Genomic DNA, 18,227 nt, shown 5'->3' on the forward strand with positions numbered 1-18,227 from the left:
GAATAAATTCATGAGAGTAAAGCCTAAATATTTAAGCTCATGTGACTTTTTATTGTAAGAATTTAATCTCATAACTTTATTTATGTATTTATTTGTCTATTTTTTTAGTATGGCCCTAACACGCCATCACAGAAAATAGTCACTCAGTTTTATCTTAAATAAAATGTCGTGGTTAAATGCTAAAACATGCAGCTAGAAGAGATGAAATAAAGTGAAATATAAATTATTTGCAGGACGCTCCGCTCACCTCCATGGCTGTCCAGCTGTTTCCGAACTCCTGCGGCGTCGGCGAGTCGATGTTGTCAGGCGTCCGCATTTCGTTGACCGTCTTTAGGTCAAAGTTCCCACACAGGCCGCTGAGTTTCCCCTAAACACGTCCCGTTATCTCACTTTGCTCTTACCGCTCATCGTCATGAATGCTGAGCAGAGTAAAAACAGAGTCCTACCTGCCAGCGGGGTCCAACCTGGACGTGAACCGTTGTCTTGCGGTCCCACAGCACCGTCACGTCTTCTTCTGGGAAGTGAATTATTGTGAAATATCCAGCTGGCCAGATGAACATCTGTTGCTTCCTGTCGATCACACTAGACGGATTCTGCATGGGATTTGGGATCTAGTTACCTTCTTGATTTATACAGGAAACGTTTAAAACACAGTCAAGATGGCGCTCACTGGTTTTCCAGAATCGTCGTCGAAAGATATGAAGGATCCGCGGATGTTGATCAGAAGGGATTTCCTGCAGATGATTCCACTGTCAAAGCAGTCGATGTTCTCCACCAAAACGCTCAGCATCACATCAGCGCTGCTCTGTGGATGACAGGACACAAACGTAAACTGTGTCCACCCCTCCAGCAGACTGGGAACCAAAACGGCACCCGTGGTTCAAAAATCAGTTACAAATCTCTACATTTAAAGAGGAAGTATTATGCTAAGCTCACATTTTGCACATTCTTGTACTTCAAACAGAGTTTCTACTGCTGCTACAAACAACCCAAGCACTTAAAAAAAACATACAAACAATTTTAGGCAATAAGTTCACGTGTTTTGGTGTTAGCTGTTTCAAAAACCTCCGGAATGTAACGTCACAAATTGCCAGGCACTGCTCCGTTACCTAGCAACCCCAGGAAAGGCCAACCAGTTACCTAGCAACCCCAGGAAAGGCAACCAGTTACCTAGCAACCCCAGGAAAGACCAACCAGTTACCTAGCAACCCCAGGAAAGGCCAACCAGTTACCTAGCAACCCCAGGAAAGGCCAACCAGTTACCTAGCAACCCCAGGACAGCTCCTTGGCCCCTGGGATGATCTTGATTTACTATTAGAACCGGCCCGCGCTCCCCCACAACGCGCGCACGTTCATCCTCACAACGCGCCCCGGTCCGCAGTAAATTTACCAAGGCTGCACTAGACGAAATGCGTCATTTAAAAAAATCTCAATGAACATTCGATCAGGCAGAATAGGTTACCTATAAACGGATGGAGAAATGATTGTTAAGTACCTTAACAAGATAGACCTTGCAGGCCCCGACGTAGTCAAACAGCAGTCCGTCGAACGTCCTGTAGTGGCGATCACCATAAGTCGTGCACATGGAGGGACATGGACGAAACACACACTGGAACATCCCGTGTTGGCAAACACTACAAGAAAAGAAAAGCTTCAGTGATTTAACATCAACTTGTTCCCACTTACTGCAGGAGCCGCTTTTCACCTCTAACCGCCTCCATTTGTAAAGAGCCTTTGGTTTACCGAAGGCAGGAAAGTGCTGGTAAATTGGCCAATTGTGCCATTAAGCTGTCATCTACATCATCTTCCCTGGCTGTAACTTGAAGGAAAAGGATAGGAGAATAACCAAGATCACTGGGAGGTTTCTTTCACCAGCCAGGGACGGTTTGAAGCAGATGGAATCAGAGACATGTACAAGGGCTGGCTCTGTTTCCAAGGCCTATTCTCTGCCTCGTGATAACAGAGAATTACACATATCACATGGCAACTTTTGCTGCTCTGACAGCCTCACAACTCTGTCAGGCTAAACCTTGCAGCAGAACATTGTTGGAGATTTGTTGTCATTCTGAGGTAATTCTTAAATTTGTGATAAGAAACTGTGAGATAATCTTGTCATATACTTCATATGTGTGAACGTACCACTGGTAGCAGGGGGAGGAAACTCGGTCGCCAGGGAAATATTCTTTCCCTTTCCACAAACAGGGGCAGGCATCAGGCTCAAAGCACTCATCCCCATGTTTCAGTAACCTAGAGAGGGGAAATATGAGATCAGGAATTTCTGCTTTACAACAAATCAAACCGAAATTATGCTCAAGGTGCAACTGAGAGATTGTGCATGTCAGGTGACGTAGGCAGGGTTCCTACCGTGTGTTTGTGTTAAAAAATGTTAAAAGTTACTAAATTTGGTCTGTCTGCAGAGTCACATGTAGCACTGGATCATAGGAAACATCAAGTTAAACAAGTATTTTTGGACTTCCTATACCAGAAACACCTCATCCAGCTCACCCAAGAAACTAAGTGCTCCCCCAAAGGAGAGACAAGTTAAAGTCTCTCCACTGACAAGTGGATCTGGACCAGTCTCTTCTACCCCAAATGGAAGATCTCTAAAACCTCCTACAATGACTCTTTGGAACATGGCAGAGTGATGATACCATTCTGCACGCATTTGGGATTTGTAAGGCATTGGCCATGTTCCTAAAGATGAACCTTAGTGATTATAATCCCATTTTTTCCATCATCAGAGCTCATGGCATCGGGTGAGGAATGTCTTTGCCTCTCAGACATCCCCTATAAATCTCTCCTTCCTTAATTACTCCGAATGACAGTAGCTCATTCCCAGCACTTCACCTGCTGGTTCTAACCTTCATCCTGGTAGTTTCATTTGGCTTTAAACACCTTCAGTCCTTCCAGGTAAAGTGACACAAACAGAACCACATCATCTGCAAACAGAAACACTAGAGTCTGATTCTCCTAGCAAGAAATTCTGAACAAAACGGCTAACAAAGGGCAACACTGAGGGCAATGCTAACTGGAATCAAGTCTGTGCCTTTATTCTCGTTGGAATGAATGACCCTTCATTCGAAGGTCCTAAATTACCACCAAGAATTAGATCAGTAAATAAGTCTTCTGGAGTTTATTCCTGGTTCATCTTGGACTCTGGCAGAGATCTCCCTTGTCACCAATCCTGTTTGTGGTGTCAATGTGCTGGACCTCAAGAGATTGTTATGTGGAGAAGGGTGACTGGTTTTGGAAAGTCTGAGCCTTTGCTTTTTTGCAGGTGATGTATTTCTATTGGCATCTTCAAGAGATGTTTTCCAGAATGTTCTAAGATGGTTCAGAGCTGGGACAAGAGTCAACTTCTCTAAGGAACACCAAATACTGAACTTCACTCCGTAAAGGTCCATGTGTACTAGAAGCAGTCAAAGGTCAGGACACTAGCCAGGGAAATCGTTGGCATCCTCCGTAAATGAAGGAAAGTCTTCTGTTGCCAGAAGACTTTCCTTCATGAATGGGATATCTCTGCAACAGAATCTCGAATATAAGGAGAGCAATAAAAGCTCTTTAACCATATTGTTGGAAGGTAATGGGTAAAAAACTGAATCCAAAAACTTAATGCTGAAGAAACGTTTGGTAAAGGTATGCTATCGACTTCCTGTCATCTGAAGTCTGTGAGTTTGGCTTTAGCTTGGACTCATTTGTGAGTTCACTGACAGATGTCGGCTTCCACTGCAGGAACATTCCAGCAAATGAAAGAGAGCTTCAAGGGTGGGCAGCTGTGAATGAAAAGGAATAACACTCGTTCGCTACATGAGAAATCCAGACAATTAGGATTCTCAGAGATAGAGAGAGAGAACCGGTCTTTGTCTGGATGCCTGCATTTGCTCTCCTCCACTCTGCAGCAGCAGGCTGATAAGTATCTTGTAATATGCAGAACTGAGCTACACTGGCGAGGCAGCAGACAATGAAGTGACACACTGAATGGTGCCGCCATAAATCTGAGGTTCATCTGAGTAGAGTTACACGACAGATAAAACGCCGCTAACAGCTTCCTTTATCTGCGCGCCAAGCGGCCATATTGATTACTCTGATCAAAGATTCTGCAATCACTTATCCTCCCGACCTACCAACATGTCACCCATAAACCCGCACAGCTACAGCCGGTCGGGGTGAATTTAATTTCATGGGACAACATAAAAGTGCAAACTTGAACTCTACAGGGTTAAGAAGTTACCTCATCTAATTTGTTATCACAAAATCAAAGCAAAGATTTGTACATTTAACTAGAAATAAAATATTTGCATCTCTAGTCGGTACCACAGATTCTCAATTAATCTCAAGTCTCCAGCGGGTTTTGTTCCAGGATTGTAATTATTTCCTGAAGAAAAAACCACAGCATGACTCAGTCACCACCGTGTATCACCATGCCCTACTACATGTAGTAGTTTTGAACATGTTGAAGTGTTCAAAACTACTTCAACTCAAAGACGTTTTAATTTAATAATCACTGTTCATTATTGTTTTATTATTTTCTGTCTGTTGGTTGTTCCTTGGCATTAAAACATCTTGCGTGTCCTTTAGGAAGGTTTGCATCTCTTAGGTCTTTCCTGGATTTTTACCAGTTTTTAGCATCCAATACTACCAGATAATGTTCAACTGGTGGTAATTGTATTTGTTTGCAATGACAGATAAAACGCCGCTAACAGCTTCACACCTGCTCTTCGATAATTTCCCTCACTTTTAAGCAGACGCAGCACAATCTGCTGTCCTGGTTTAGCAACAAGAAATCTAGAAATGCCTGGATTAACTAATGAGAGAAACATTGTTCCTAAAATGATCACGTTTAAGGACTAAATCAAGAATCCTGACTTAATAAAAGAGAAGCTAATGGAGAAACTTTTGAACACAATCAGGTAGTCTGGAGAACTGCTGACCAAAACTGGTTGAAAAGTCTAGAAAACGTCGGGAGGATTTGAGACCTTTGCCCAGCATGATGTGTACATATAAACTGCAAACTGATACCAAATTCCAGGAAACCGCAGGCTTCTGTTTTGGACCTAAAAGTTCAGGTTTATATGAGTTTGGCTGACACAGAACGAGGGAATGAATGGTCGACATTTTGATCATAAACAAAGTGTTCCTTTGTGAACGAAAAAAACACAATGGAGTCCTCAGTCAACACAGCAGCTAATTATTTCCCATTAGAGGTTTCAAAATCTTGCTGCAGATAAATACCACACAGATGAGTTGAGGCTGCTTTTCAATTTTTCTCTTTGTTTTCTTACTTCTTAAGTGAGAAAACAAAGCCTTGCTTTGTGTCGGTCTATTTTCAGTCCCTTAGCTAAGCAGATAGCGCCAAACTCAGCACAAATCAGCGTTTTCAGCAGATCCACTTTGTCTGAGAGGAACCCAACGCAAACCTCTGTTCAGACAACTCTGTTGATTTACTGTAACTAACCCAGCTTTTAAACACAATGCATGGATGGGTGACATTTTATCGAACGCTCAGGGAAAAACAGCTTTGTCCAATTATCAACTCCACAGCTGTAGATCTGAGGTGAAGCTGGAGCAGATAAACAGTCCCACAGCATGATGCTTGAAAGCTTTCTATGCTCTTCTCCAAACAGAGTTGTCATGAAACGGCTGTGAATAAAAGTTTAAAAGCTTCAACTGAGGTCCTTTCTTGGTTGCATTGCAAAAACACAAAGTCTTACAAAGTATTTATGTCTAGTTTCTAGTACTAATATCTCAGAACGCTTGAAATAAAACAAGCTAACTTACAAGTAACTTTTCAGCAGGTTATAGGACGTTTGCAAATCTCAATTAAGATATAGATCACACACAAACAGATGTTTTAGTAGACACCTTGCTTATTGTTAAAATAGGATGTTAAAACCAGTTAAAGATCATTTACTCTGTAGCATTGTAAAATCATGCAACTTTACATAAAATAAAAATAAAATCAGGACAACCGAGCCTTAAAGGGGACCTGTTATTCAAAATTCATATTATGAACATTTTTATTCTTCTATTTGGGTCACAACTGCTTTTTAAAACAGCTGGTCAGCTGGTTTTACTACTGTATGCTCTGTACAATGGCTGCTGGAAAAGACAAGTGTTTTCTTGTTGACTTAACAGCCAGAAACCACTTGATGCATTCTTGTTGGTTGTGCAGGAGGCTCTACTTCTGATTTTCAAATGTGTATGGTTGTATAATTGTGCATCTGTTTGCAGCTATTTTAGCACGTGAGTGTAAAGATTGAGTTTTGGAGGCGTGGCCAGCATCAGCTTATTACCTTTAAAGTGATAGAGGCCCAAACACAGCTGATTCTGCACAACTCACCAAACTAAAATCTCATTATCTAAGAATCATGTACAAAAACGTAATAAACATGTTTCCTTTCGCACTCAGACCCATCCTAACCTGTTCATGGAACCATAATAGGTCGCCTTTAACGTCAAAGCAGAAACCAAAACTGGTTGGTGATTCAGGTTGATGGAACCTCACAACCTTTAGTCTCTTCATTAAAGCTGAATCTTTGCTGACCATCAATGAAACGTCTTTGTGGCCATATTTACCACTAAATAGTTTCCCTCTCAGGTTTCAGGGAGTTATTAACGGCTCTTATCAAGGCCTGAAGATCAGGTCCAGAGTCTGATGTCACCGTAAAGGTCATCTTGTTTAATGTGTCGAACAGAAACGCCAGTCAGCTTTACACATCTTAGATGACTTATGAGGCATCTCTGCACGTCTCTGACCTTTTCACAGCATCTTGCTGTGTTTCAAATGAACCTGAAAACCTAAACCACTTATCCAAATTCAAAACTAACAGATGCATTTAAAAAAAACAAAAAAAAAAAAACAGGAAGGATTACAAGGATCGTTCAACTGAAACGGACCAAAGGTTGTCTGTCTGCATCATCTACTAGCTTTAAAGACTTTTCTGTCTCCAACGGATGAAATCAGTGAATCCTAACCAACACCAGAAAAATTAAACACAAGTTAATAACATACATGGCACAAACTGTTAGATTTAGGAAGCAATTACTTTTTTTAAATAGAGCCAGGTTTATTTAAATCAGTCAGTCAAGTTTATTTGTACAGCAAATTTCAGGAAGAAGAGAGAGGAAGAAGTGCTTTACATCATAAAAACACAAAAATAAAAAGTCATATAAACACTATTTTTGATTAGATCATAAAAATCATTAACACCCATCATATGTTGGTCAGTGTTTCTCTTATTATTAATGAAAAGCAGCTCTAACCAGGTGGGCTTCTGGCCTTGATTTATATGAATCGGCAGTTTTGCAGTTTTCTGTTAGTTTGTTCCAGATTTGTGTTGCATAGACGCTGGATGCTGCTTCTCCATGTTTGGTTCTGGTTCTGGTTCTGGATGCAGAGCAGAACCGGAACTGTTTATATTACCACACTTGAAATATAGGAGCTTGTTTTAGGTTAATAATATCTTAAAATTGATTTAAAAAGCATTAGTTCCACTGCAAATAATTTCACTTATAACAAGACATTTTTAACATGTCATAAATGAAATATTTTGCCAATGGAACTAGAACATTTTCATCAATATTAAGGAATTATTTATTGAAAACAAACTCATATTTTGTGCTGTAAAGTAACTTGTGAGTTAGTTTTGTCTTTTTTCAAGTGAACTAATATATTTTCAATAGAAGTTAAACAGCAAATACTTAGTAAAATTGAGTGTTTTGCAGTGTAAAAATAAAGAAAGTAATAAAAAGTTGTAATCCAGACCAGAATTAATCTGGATTTATGTTTATTATTATTACAGGAATCAGCTGAATGTTTGCCTCTCCATGTTTGGTTCTGGTCCAGTTTGGAGTTTGGTTATTTTCATGAGCTTCCATTCATAATAAATGAAGCTGCTACTCACCCGGCCGGACAGGCGCAGCCAGAGATGCAGGGCTCATGCGCAGAGCAGGTGATGTTGAGCAGGTAGGACTCACAGGTGCGCTCACAGGCCACGCCCCTTCCTGCTGATTGGCTGTTCTCCACATCTGAGCAGTTCAGGTGGACCTGACCCAGCGGGCAAAGCCTGTCTGCAGAAAGTCAGGAAGAAATTACAGAAAAATTTCAAGCAAAACATCTAAAGCACTAAAAACTGAATCAGGGAATCATCTTACCAGTTTCTCCAGTCTGGGGAACCAGTTTACCATTAAGACACATTCTGTAGGGGAACATCAGGGTACATTACACATTCAATCATTCCAATATTAAAACATTTTAAAGAAGAACGAATGTGGGTAGCAACATGGCTGCATGCAGTGAGTATGAACTGTATGCAACGCATAGGGGCGCTGCACTACAGGGGGCGCTGCACTACAGGAGGCGCTGCACTACAGGGGGCGCTGCACTACGATGTAGGAATTTTTTTCTAATCCGCATTTTATGTACTTGACAGCTGTTTGTGTATGAAATGATCAATAACAGAGGAACGGCACTGATTAGACGCCCCTCCCCTTTAATTAAAGATGAGTTGTACAAGTTTATGTCATTGGGAGGCCATGACATGTTCGCATGCACCTCAGAAAGTATGCAGTTGTGCCCCTGGCTGTATGCTAGCATAATGAAATGATAGCATTATGCTAAAAGGTTGACAGCTTCTGCAATGTTTCTTTCTATCTCCGGGTGGCTCTTCAGCAACATTCAGAAAAATCTCCCATAAAAACACTAAAGCACCAACATTTAAATTAACTAATTTTATTTAATATATAAATAAGTTTACACAGTTAATACATAAACTAACTAACAGATTAAACATACAAAGGACAGATGGATCTACAGCCTGGAAATCATTGTTTTGTTTTTATTCTATGTTTAATTTTCTCAATCTTAATCTTTTCCAGATTGTCTTAATCCAGAATTATTCTCATTTTGTGGTTTGACTGAAGACAATAAAAACCTGGAAACCTGAAGCATCTTGTGAGAAAGAAACTTTAGAGAAGATCTTACTGAACACCTGCTGATGTCAACATCACGTCTCCGGGTTCGTAGTCGGCTCCGAGGAAACTGCAGGGACACTCGGACCTGAGGAGAAACAGGAGGACGTTACGACAGCAAAAACATTAAAAACATGGAATAAAAGGTCATTATTTCACCTCAGTGTGTTCCAGTTCAGTAATATCACTCAAATTCACTAATGTTCTCCCAATGCGCCTTACAAAACTAACAGGTCCAGTTTATATGTATTTAAAACGCTCCAGTTGTTCAGACAGAATCAGATTCAGTTACTTATATTCTAGTTTAACATCAAAACAACAAAATGCATCACATAATGAAAATATAACACAATTTGGTGTTTTTTGCTTCTCCACTGCAAAAAGCACCAAATCTTAACGAGTATCTTTTTATTATTTCTAATGCAAATATCTTAATACACTTAAAATAAAAGAAACCTAACTTACAAAAGGCTTTTCAGCAAAATGTAAGAGTTTGTTTAAAATCAATAATTACTGATTATTGATTAAAATGTATTAGTTCCACTAGGAGATTATTTCACTTGTAACTAGACAAGAGGAACCTGCATACTAAAGAATTATTTACTTAAAACAAACTTTGACATCTTGCTGAAAAGCTACTTTTAAATTAGTTTTGTCTTATTTCAGGTGTAATAAAATATTACTAAATATTAATATAGACTAAAAATACTTGGTAAGATTTAGCATTTTTTTGAAGTGAAAAAATAAAGAAAGTAATAAAATCAACTTGCAGAAATTTGTAACTTTAAGCAAATTCTGGGAAAAAGAACAAAACAAATATAATAATGTAAGAAAAAAACAACAGAGTATTGGGGACAAAATTTTATAAAATAATTACAAGAAGAAACAGATTTATTCTTTATTCTTGAAATATTATGAATCTATTCTTATATAGTGTTGACTTTATTTTCGTACGTTATTCTTGTAATATTATGACTTTATTCTCTTAATCTTACTTTTTAGTTTTTTATTTGTTCGTAGTATGTGCCTAATACTGTAATAAAACAAGAATTGTGCAGAAAACATCTGCTACAGAGCTACAAACACGACGAATCTATCTAAATGTGTGAAGAGTTATGTTACAGTGAGCTTTACGTTTCCCTAAACAAACCATTAACTGTAAGTGAAGAGGACTTAAAATTTAACCTCCTTAAATAAGAAATTAATCAAAATAAATACATACAGAAACCACACATTACGTTAAACTGCATCCAGCTTAAAGTCAAATCAGCCTCTGTACTACAAACTCTTTCTCACTGGTTATCAGATATCTGTGTCGTCCCGGCCCGAGCGGTAATGAAAAGGGGGTTTCAGGGTGGATTCCTAGGTGTAACTCTATCACATGCTAAGTAAGGCACCGCGCTGCAGTGGGATGTAAAAACTCAGGACATTTAAGAGGAATTAGGCTGCGAGTCTTCCAGGGCGGAGCACGCTGAAAGGCAGAGCGCAATTATGGGGGTCCTCGAGCTCGACAAGGCTTTCCACTTAAGGGCTGACCCCAGATCCAGAGCAGATACAAATATCACTCTGAAAGGGTTTGTTTGGTGGAGAGCTTCCAGCTTAGCAGCCGTCTGCATGGAAAACGCTGGAGCTGCTCCAGCAGCCAACACGAAGGTGGAGGTTCAAACTCCTCAGTCGACACCCAAACAATTTTTCAGCAAAACAGATCAGAAAGGCATAGAAACCAAGTTAAACAACAAAAAAACTAACTGGCACCAAATAAATAAGACGGACAAGTAACTGTAATGACTGTAGGAACTGAAGGAAAAACTAAAACTGAAGAAATACACTGCAAAAACACAAAATCTTACCGAGTACTTTTTATGTCTAGTTTCTGATGCAGATGGAATATGTAAAGAAACACTGAAATTTACGTTTTTCTAACTTTTATATCTCAATAAAAGTGAGAAATAAATACATTTTATTTAGAAAGGTCAAAGTATACTTGAAATAAAACAAAATTAACTTACAAGTAACATTTCAGCAAAATAAAGGAGTTTTTTTTGAGTCAATAATTCTGTAACATTGAAGAAAAAGTGCTAGTTCCACTAGCAAATCATTTTCCTTATAACATCATAAAAATGTTAAGGAATTGTCAATATTACGAAATTATTAACTTGAAACAAACTCCTAAATCTTATTTAAAAATAACTTGTTAGTTAGTTTTGCTTATTCTAAGTGTAATAGGATATTTGCAATAGAAACTAGACCAAAATTACTTGGTTGGATTTTGTGTTTTTACAGTGTAAAAACAGCCCAAGAGCTTAAAAAACCCAGCTGTTTTTTGGCAACAAGTTAATGCTTTTAGGAGCCATTTCAAAAACCTCACAATTGTTAAGTCACACTTCACAGGCACTCCGCCGTTACCTAGCAACCTGAGCTAAGTCCAGCCCGTTACCTAGCAACCCAGCAGAACTCCAGCAGAAGGTTTGGTCAGCTGGTTTTACCACTATATGCGCTGTACAAAGGCTACTGGAAAAGTCAAGTGTTTTCACTGCAAAAATATGAAATATTACCAAGTATTTTAGGTTGAGTTTCTGGCACACACACGTTATATAAAACTAATTTACAAATAACTTTTCGGCAAGATATAGGAGCTTGTTTTAAGTGAATAATTATTGAATTCTGATAAAACAGCTCATTCCAGAGAACTGAGCAGACTAAGACCTGATGGTCTTACCTGTGCACACAGGTGTGTGTTCGGTGGTTGTAGAAGGAGCCCTGGGGGCAGACGCAGCCCTCCTCACAGTCGCCCCCACAGTGCTGCGGGACGGACAGGGAGGAGCAGCGCCGCTGGCAGGCCGACACACAGGTGCCATACTGCATGGTGGCAGGACAGGTGACAGCTGGGAGAGGACGAAAGTTATAAATTTATTATGAAAGTAAGAAAAGCAGAAATTAAAGATCTTTTCCCTGAATCCTCACCACAGTCCGATACGTGCGCTCGGAAGTCGACGATGATGGAGAACCTGCGGCAGTGCCGAGCGTAGTGAGCCAGGGCGGAGCAGAGGCAGGGCGTGCCACACCTGCAGGTGTCTGCGCGGCACTGCAGGTGGAACGGCGTTGGGCTGAGGTACTCGTGACAGGGGGCGAACAGATCCTGGTTCAGGATGTCACACATCTCCGAGGCGTAGGTCACTGAGCGCCGGGGGGAAACACGGGAACGAGGTTTTCATCATTGTCCTCACATCACTTCATTTCCCGTTATGCAACTTTCCCAGTAAAGAGGTTTAAGATTCAGATCTGGAGGCGTTGTTGAATTATTGCAGCATTTAACTGAGTAAATAAAGTTGTAGTTTTTGAAGATCTAGGTTTTAAAAAATCTGGATTTTTTTTCCCACCAATCCTCTCCTTGGTTTTCCATAGCGCAGAGTGATGTCAGCACGCCCAGGGCGGCCATCTTGTTTGACAGCTTCTATTTATCTGGACCTTGAATTCAGGCAAACTCTATGATGGAAAATCAGGGCAAAACTAAGATTTCTACATTTTTATTATGGGAATAAAGTCAAAATAATATGAGAACAAAGTAGTAATTTAATAAAATGAGGAATGTTGAGCACTTTGTTAAGAAATAACTCTGATTAGAGCTGGTTTAAGATATGAGCCATGCAGGCAGTTACCCAGGGCGGCATTTCAGGGGCGCACAATCACTAAATATAAATACAAATTAACTACATTTTATTTCATCCCAGAGTCTCAGATAAGTTCCTGCATTTTAGTTTGTTGGAAGACCCAGAACAATTTGTGTGAAATTATATTGCATATAAAAATGGTACATATTAATTAATACGTCACAACGACGTATTAATAAAATCAGCTAAACCACAGATGGGAAATGTAAGGAAAACTACAAATTTCATGTAGTTTATATTTAACCCCTGAAAATGGGTCAAAGCTGAAACAGAATAATTTATTTAGCATGATTAACCCCTTCACTAGTCAGAAACGTGAGTTAGAGAAACGAACCGGCCTGTTGGTGGGTCTCACAGGGGTCGAGCGGAGGCGTGCTCAGGCTGAGGGAACAGGCAGACGACACCTTCCAGGCATTTCCAAACAGGTGAGGGGTGCTCTCGATCATTCCTGAAGGAGATCTGCAGGAAAACCAGATCACAGCCTCATCATGGAGCATCGTCAGACATTAAAACAATAATCTGGGTTCTTCAAAACAGACTTACACAAGTTGGAGAAGTCATTCTTCCTTAATATTGATTTTAAAAAATTATTTCACTTCTGACATTTTTTCCATGACACAAGTATAAAAATCTATCAGTGGAACTAGTACCAAGGAATTATTGATTTTATAAAACCTGTCTCTTTTTGAAAAGTTACTTATAAGTTATATAAATTGTTTTTTAAGTGCACCAAGATATTTACACTAGAAACTAATACTTGGTAAGATTTTGTGTTTTTGCAGTGCAGTTCCAGGGCTGGATGATATAAAAAATGTACCACAACATAGATATTTCTAATCAGTCGATTCTGATAATGATTGATTAGTTTTTTGTTTTAGATATCTGAAATACTGCGAAACTGTTTCCTGTTTTATCCAGTTTTCATTCCATCCCATTGTTTCAATTTTTAAGCAGTTATGACGCAGTGGCGAAACATTAAACTGCTGCTGCGCCAGTTCCTCAGAAAGTTGTTGCTAGGCAACCGAAGAATGAATGAGTTGCTAGGTAACCAAAGAGTGATAGAGTTAGTTGATGCCACCAAACTAACTCAGCTAAAGGATTCAAGGATTTTTTATTGTCATACCACCTTTGATTGTTTGTGGTACAAAATATGGAGTCAGGTCCCAGAATAAGAAATGTATCAATAGGTATTGATCATGTGTCTATCGCAATATATATTGTTACTGATCAAACCTACTTGGCAGTTTTGTAAACTTTCATTTGAATAAAATTTGACGCCTGTGTTAAAGTTCTGATCCATTTCTGATGTCAGCCGTACGGCAGTGATACCGGCAACCCGTCCAGTCCCGTTTTCCCATAATTCATTGCATTTTTCTGTTTAAAATGAGAGTAGCAGAGGCAGGTGGCGTCTTCCTGTGAACATTATGCACAAACACCTATTTAATGTAAAGGGACGGCAGTAGCCTCAGTTTCCCTATAGCTGCCTCTTCAGCCACCGGCGGTGATGTATATCCACTTACAGCTGTCACACAACATCCGGCACATTATGGTCGGCACAGTGGAGCCCCTTTTCCACTAACAGTAAATTCCTTGTTGGAGCGGCGTGTCCAGTGGGGCGCTCATCTGGTCGGCCTAAAAGAGCTGATCAGAGAGCGCGTCTTTTGATGCCGACTCGTGTGCATTACAGAGGGGAAGAGCACTTCACCTCCCTCCTGTCACCTGAAACAGGACTGCGCGCTCCATCGCTCTTAATCGTCGAAAGGGGAGGAGGGAAGGGTCGGCGGAGGGCGCAGGAGGGGTCAAAGGGCAGCCGTCGCACACTTACAGGAAGTCGTCTTGAGTGTTGCCGTTGAAGGTGCCGCACAGTCCCACTGTGTCGTCTTTCCACGTCTCGTCGGCCTGCAGGTAGAGACGAAACTCCGTCCAGCTGTACTGCAGATGCAGGCCGAACGCCGTCCTCACCTGGAGGAACATGGACGACAGCTCCTGGATGTGGAAGATATCTGTGGGAGAAGGAGAACAAGGAGATCAAGGCTGTTTCCACACCTGACAGTCCGGTAGACTCGGTTCACTTACGGAACAAAACTGCAACATTTATTTACATTTTCAGCTGCTGCGGTTCTCTTTCACATCGTCAAACAATTCAATGTAATTTAAAAACCTGTTCCCCTCCTCACCTGTGGTGGCGCTGCACACAAAAACTTCTGAAGGAGACACTGAACTCAACTTCCTTCATGATGAAACGTAAACCAAAAAATTTAGGACTTCTCTTTTGTTTTTGGCTAAAATCCATGAACCATTTCTCCCACTAACTCTAGACAAGCAAGTTTGTTTTTGTTGTATTTACCCAGAATGCCCTGCGATGTAGTCCACTTCCTGCGTTTGGAGTGGTCAATAATCATGCCACTGTTGCCGACTTATGGGAAACTAAAATCAGAAGCTACACTGCAAAAACAAAATCCTACCTAATATTTTTGCTGTAGTCTCAAGTGAAAAAATCTTGAAATGGGACAAAACTAACTTACAAGTACATTTTCAGAAAAATATAGCAACTTGTTGTAAGTAAATAAGACATTTTTCTCTTGCTGTAAGAAATATAATCCGCCCGTGGAACTACAGCAATACTCTTTCATCAATATTAAGGAATTATTGACTTAAAATATCTTGCTGAAAAGCCACATTTAAGTTAGTTCTGTTTCACTAAAATAGTTGCACCAGAAACTAGACCAAACATAAGATTTTGTGTTTTTACAATGTAACTCTCTGGGCTTCACTAGATGAAAAAAATCTTTCCAACCCAAGTAAAATGATAATCTGAGTTTTCTTTAACTGAATTGAACTCAATTCATGTTTTAATTTCAATACGTCATTTATTCTTGTACTTATTTGGTGAAATTAAAGAAATCTATTTTTATTAAACTAGTGGAGTTATGATCTTTGGTTACACAGGCAGATGATGTTATAAACCAGCTCCTGCAACAGAACGCAAAGCATAAATCCTGATGTTTTCATTTATGCATTAAGTATTACAGTGATCCCTCGCCACTTCGCGGTTCACTTATCGCGGATTCGCTATTTCGCGGATTTTCATAATGCATTATTTATTTTTTTTTTTTTTGGTGCATTGTGCTCTGCATTCTGATTCGCTAAAAACTCACTCCCGCTTCTTGTATCAAAACATGCTACGAATTACTGGAAGGACTAACGCTTGGTCGCTTAGCAACCATGGTGCGAATGGCCACTGAACTTAAGCGAGTAGCTGAGGAATGGGACCCTTTGATGAGCCGTTCATTACAGTTCTCCAACGTAATCGATGGTGGCATGTCGGTGTACAAGGATATTTTTGCAAAGAAGAAAAAAGAGCGACAACAGCTGCTTATCACTATGTTCTTCTCCCGAACAAACACACCTGCACCGCGGGCTTCAGAAGAAGAGAACACTGCAGAGCGCAGTCAGGATGCAGCGGCCCAGTCTGAAGAGCAGTGAAACGGCCTACACGTCAGTCACTGTATTTGTATACATGTAATAGTTGCTAATTGTAAAAAAAAAAAAGTTTTCTATTTCGCGGATTTCACTTATCGCGGGTCATTTTCGGAACGTAACCCCCGCGATAAACGAGGGATTACTGTACACAGTTTCACATAAAACACACAAAAGAGCATTGATTTGACCACCAAGACGCCGGCGTGTAATGAGAGCAACACTCAGAGGGGACGGCATTTTCTGCACACAATGCAGGACCTGAACAGCTCTGCATTGGGAAAATATTTCCTCAATAGCACAGCTGTCATTCAATCTGCCTCCAGCATGAGTGCTGAAAGAGTCCTGGACGAGACAATGGCGGCCTGCGATGAAAGACGAGGGACAGTACCGTCAGAATAGGGCAGCGAGACGCGGTACTGGCCGGCCATGAAGACCTCGCCGACGTGACTCAGTGTGATCTCAGTCCTTGGATCCTCGTCAATGATCAGGTTAACTGATTGGATGCAGGCCCCGTCTAGATTCTGCAATCGAGACAAGATGGACGTTTTTCCAAACAGAAGAAGATTCAGGAGACACAAAGAGAGCAAAAATACAAACGTAGTCAGGATGAAAAACTCTGTCCCACAAAATGAGATAATGTGGATTTGGATCTGTAAGAGAAAACTGAGAAAACTGACACATTTAGCAACAACAAATTGTTGCTAAATTCCACTTTTCTTCTGGAATAAAACAGAAATCCAGGTTGCAGCTGTTGGAATCGGGTCCATGCAAATTTTAGGTCTATTTTCTAGTCCAACTATCTTGGTGCACTTCAAATAAGACAAAACTCTCTTACAAGGCACTGTTCAGCAAAATATAAGAGCTTGTTTTAAGTCCTTAATTACATTATAACTATTTCCTTAATATTGGTAAAAAACTATTAGGTCTACTGGCAGATTATTTCACTTACTTACAAGATTTTTCCATGTTATTAGAGAAATAATCTGCCAGTGGAACTAGAACTTTTTCATCAATTTTCAAGATTTATTCACTCTTTAAATAAGCTCTTATTTCTTGCTTTAAAGTTACTGTAAGTTAGTTTTGTCTTATTATTTAATCTCATTATTTAATTAGTTATGATTATGTTAATATTTTTTAAATAAAAATGTTCTGTATAGCAAATAAACCTTTTCTAATATGTTTAAGGAAGCATAGCAGGTCCCCTTTAATGTAAAATCTGCTGATATAAATGATAAAAGCTGCTTCACTTTCGCTTCTGATGTTCTCAGATGAATCGTTTCTTTCATAAGTGGCTCCACAGCCGAGAGGTTTTAGTGCCCACCTCCACCCTCCCCACTTTTACCTTCCCTTCCCATCATTCACCTCCTGCTTCTCCTGCATAACCTTCTCTCTGTCCAGAGCCGCCGCCCCTCCCGCTCCCACTGCTCTGTCAGTCGGGCCAGATAAGCTAATCCTGTTGGCTGTTAGAGGTCTCTGCTCTGATGAGTAGGACATCTTATATCTCACCTCTCCCTCTCCCTCTCCCTGCTGGGAAGCCCAGTAGAGAGGAGAAGAAGCCCTCAGTCTTTTGTCACTTTTCTTGCTCATTATCTACTCCTGCAGTCGCAGTCAAAACCCTCGACTCAGCAGGGATTATTGAGCACTTAAATTCTGATATGATCTACATGATGGACAAATTGCAACCTGAGCCAACAGGAGCCGCAGCAAAAGAAATATCAGGTTAGGAGTGACTCACAGCTCCGCAGGGGGCATTCTGGATGGTGACGGCAAATTTCCCTGAGTTGCGACTTTTGGCGAGGACGTAGTGACATGTCGCAGGGAAGGTGAAGATCCTCCCGTCAAATGACTGGAAGTACATATCGCCTGTTACCGAGCATTCCCCTGAAAAAAAGCAACGCATTTTTCAACTTTCCTTCTGCACATAAAAATGCAAAAACACAACGTCTTACTAATTATTTTTGTCTGGCTTCTAGTGCAAATAGGCAGTAAGACTCAGCTGATAGATGACTAATAAAAAGTTTATAGAATTCATCTATGAGCACTTTATAAATCATTAATAACTGTTTATTATCCATTAAGTAAGGTTGAGAAAGAGGCTGTACG

The 18,227-nt window shown here is 40.2% G+C and overlaps 1 protein-coding gene across 1 annotated transcript in view; it reads right to left on the reverse strand.

Moving 5' to 3' along the window:
- Positions 1-18,227, reverse strand: part of otog (otogelin) — a 64,356-nt gene that overhangs the window by 26,545 nt on the left and 19,584 nt on the right. Inside the window, exons 15-28 of the mRNA XM_044097710.1 lie at positions 17,860-18,005; positions 16,513-16,645; positions 14,467-14,644; positions 12,976-13,100; positions 11,935-12,147; positions 11,690-11,855; positions 8,984-9,058; positions 8,155-8,198; positions 7,905-8,070; positions 2,140-2,247; positions 1,496-1,634; positions 671-805; positions 447-593; positions 248-367 (exon numbers count right to left, since the gene is read on the reverse strand). Of these exons, the coding sequence (XP_043953645.1) occupies positions 248-367; positions 447-593; positions 671-805; positions 1,496-1,634; positions 2,140-2,247; positions 7,905-8,070; positions 8,155-8,198; positions 8,984-9,058; positions 11,690-11,855; positions 11,935-12,147; positions 12,976-13,100; positions 14,467-14,644; positions 16,513-16,645; positions 17,860-18,005 (1,895 nt within the window). The remainder of the gene's footprint in view (positions 1-247; positions 368-446; positions 594-670; positions 806-1,495; positions 1,635-2,139; positions 2,248-7,904; positions 8,071-8,154; positions 8,199-8,983; positions 9,059-11,689; positions 11,856-11,934; positions 12,148-12,975; positions 13,101-14,466; positions 14,645-16,512; positions 16,646-17,859; positions 18,006-18,227) is intronic.

The sequence above is a fragment of the Gambusia affinis genome, linkage group LG02 (assembly GCF_019740435.1).
Source record: "Gambusia affinis linkage group LG02, SWU_Gaff_1.0, whole genome shotgun sequence".
NCBI lineage: Eukaryota > Metazoa > Chordata > Actinopteri > Cyprinodontiformes > Poeciliidae > Gambusia > Gambusia affinis.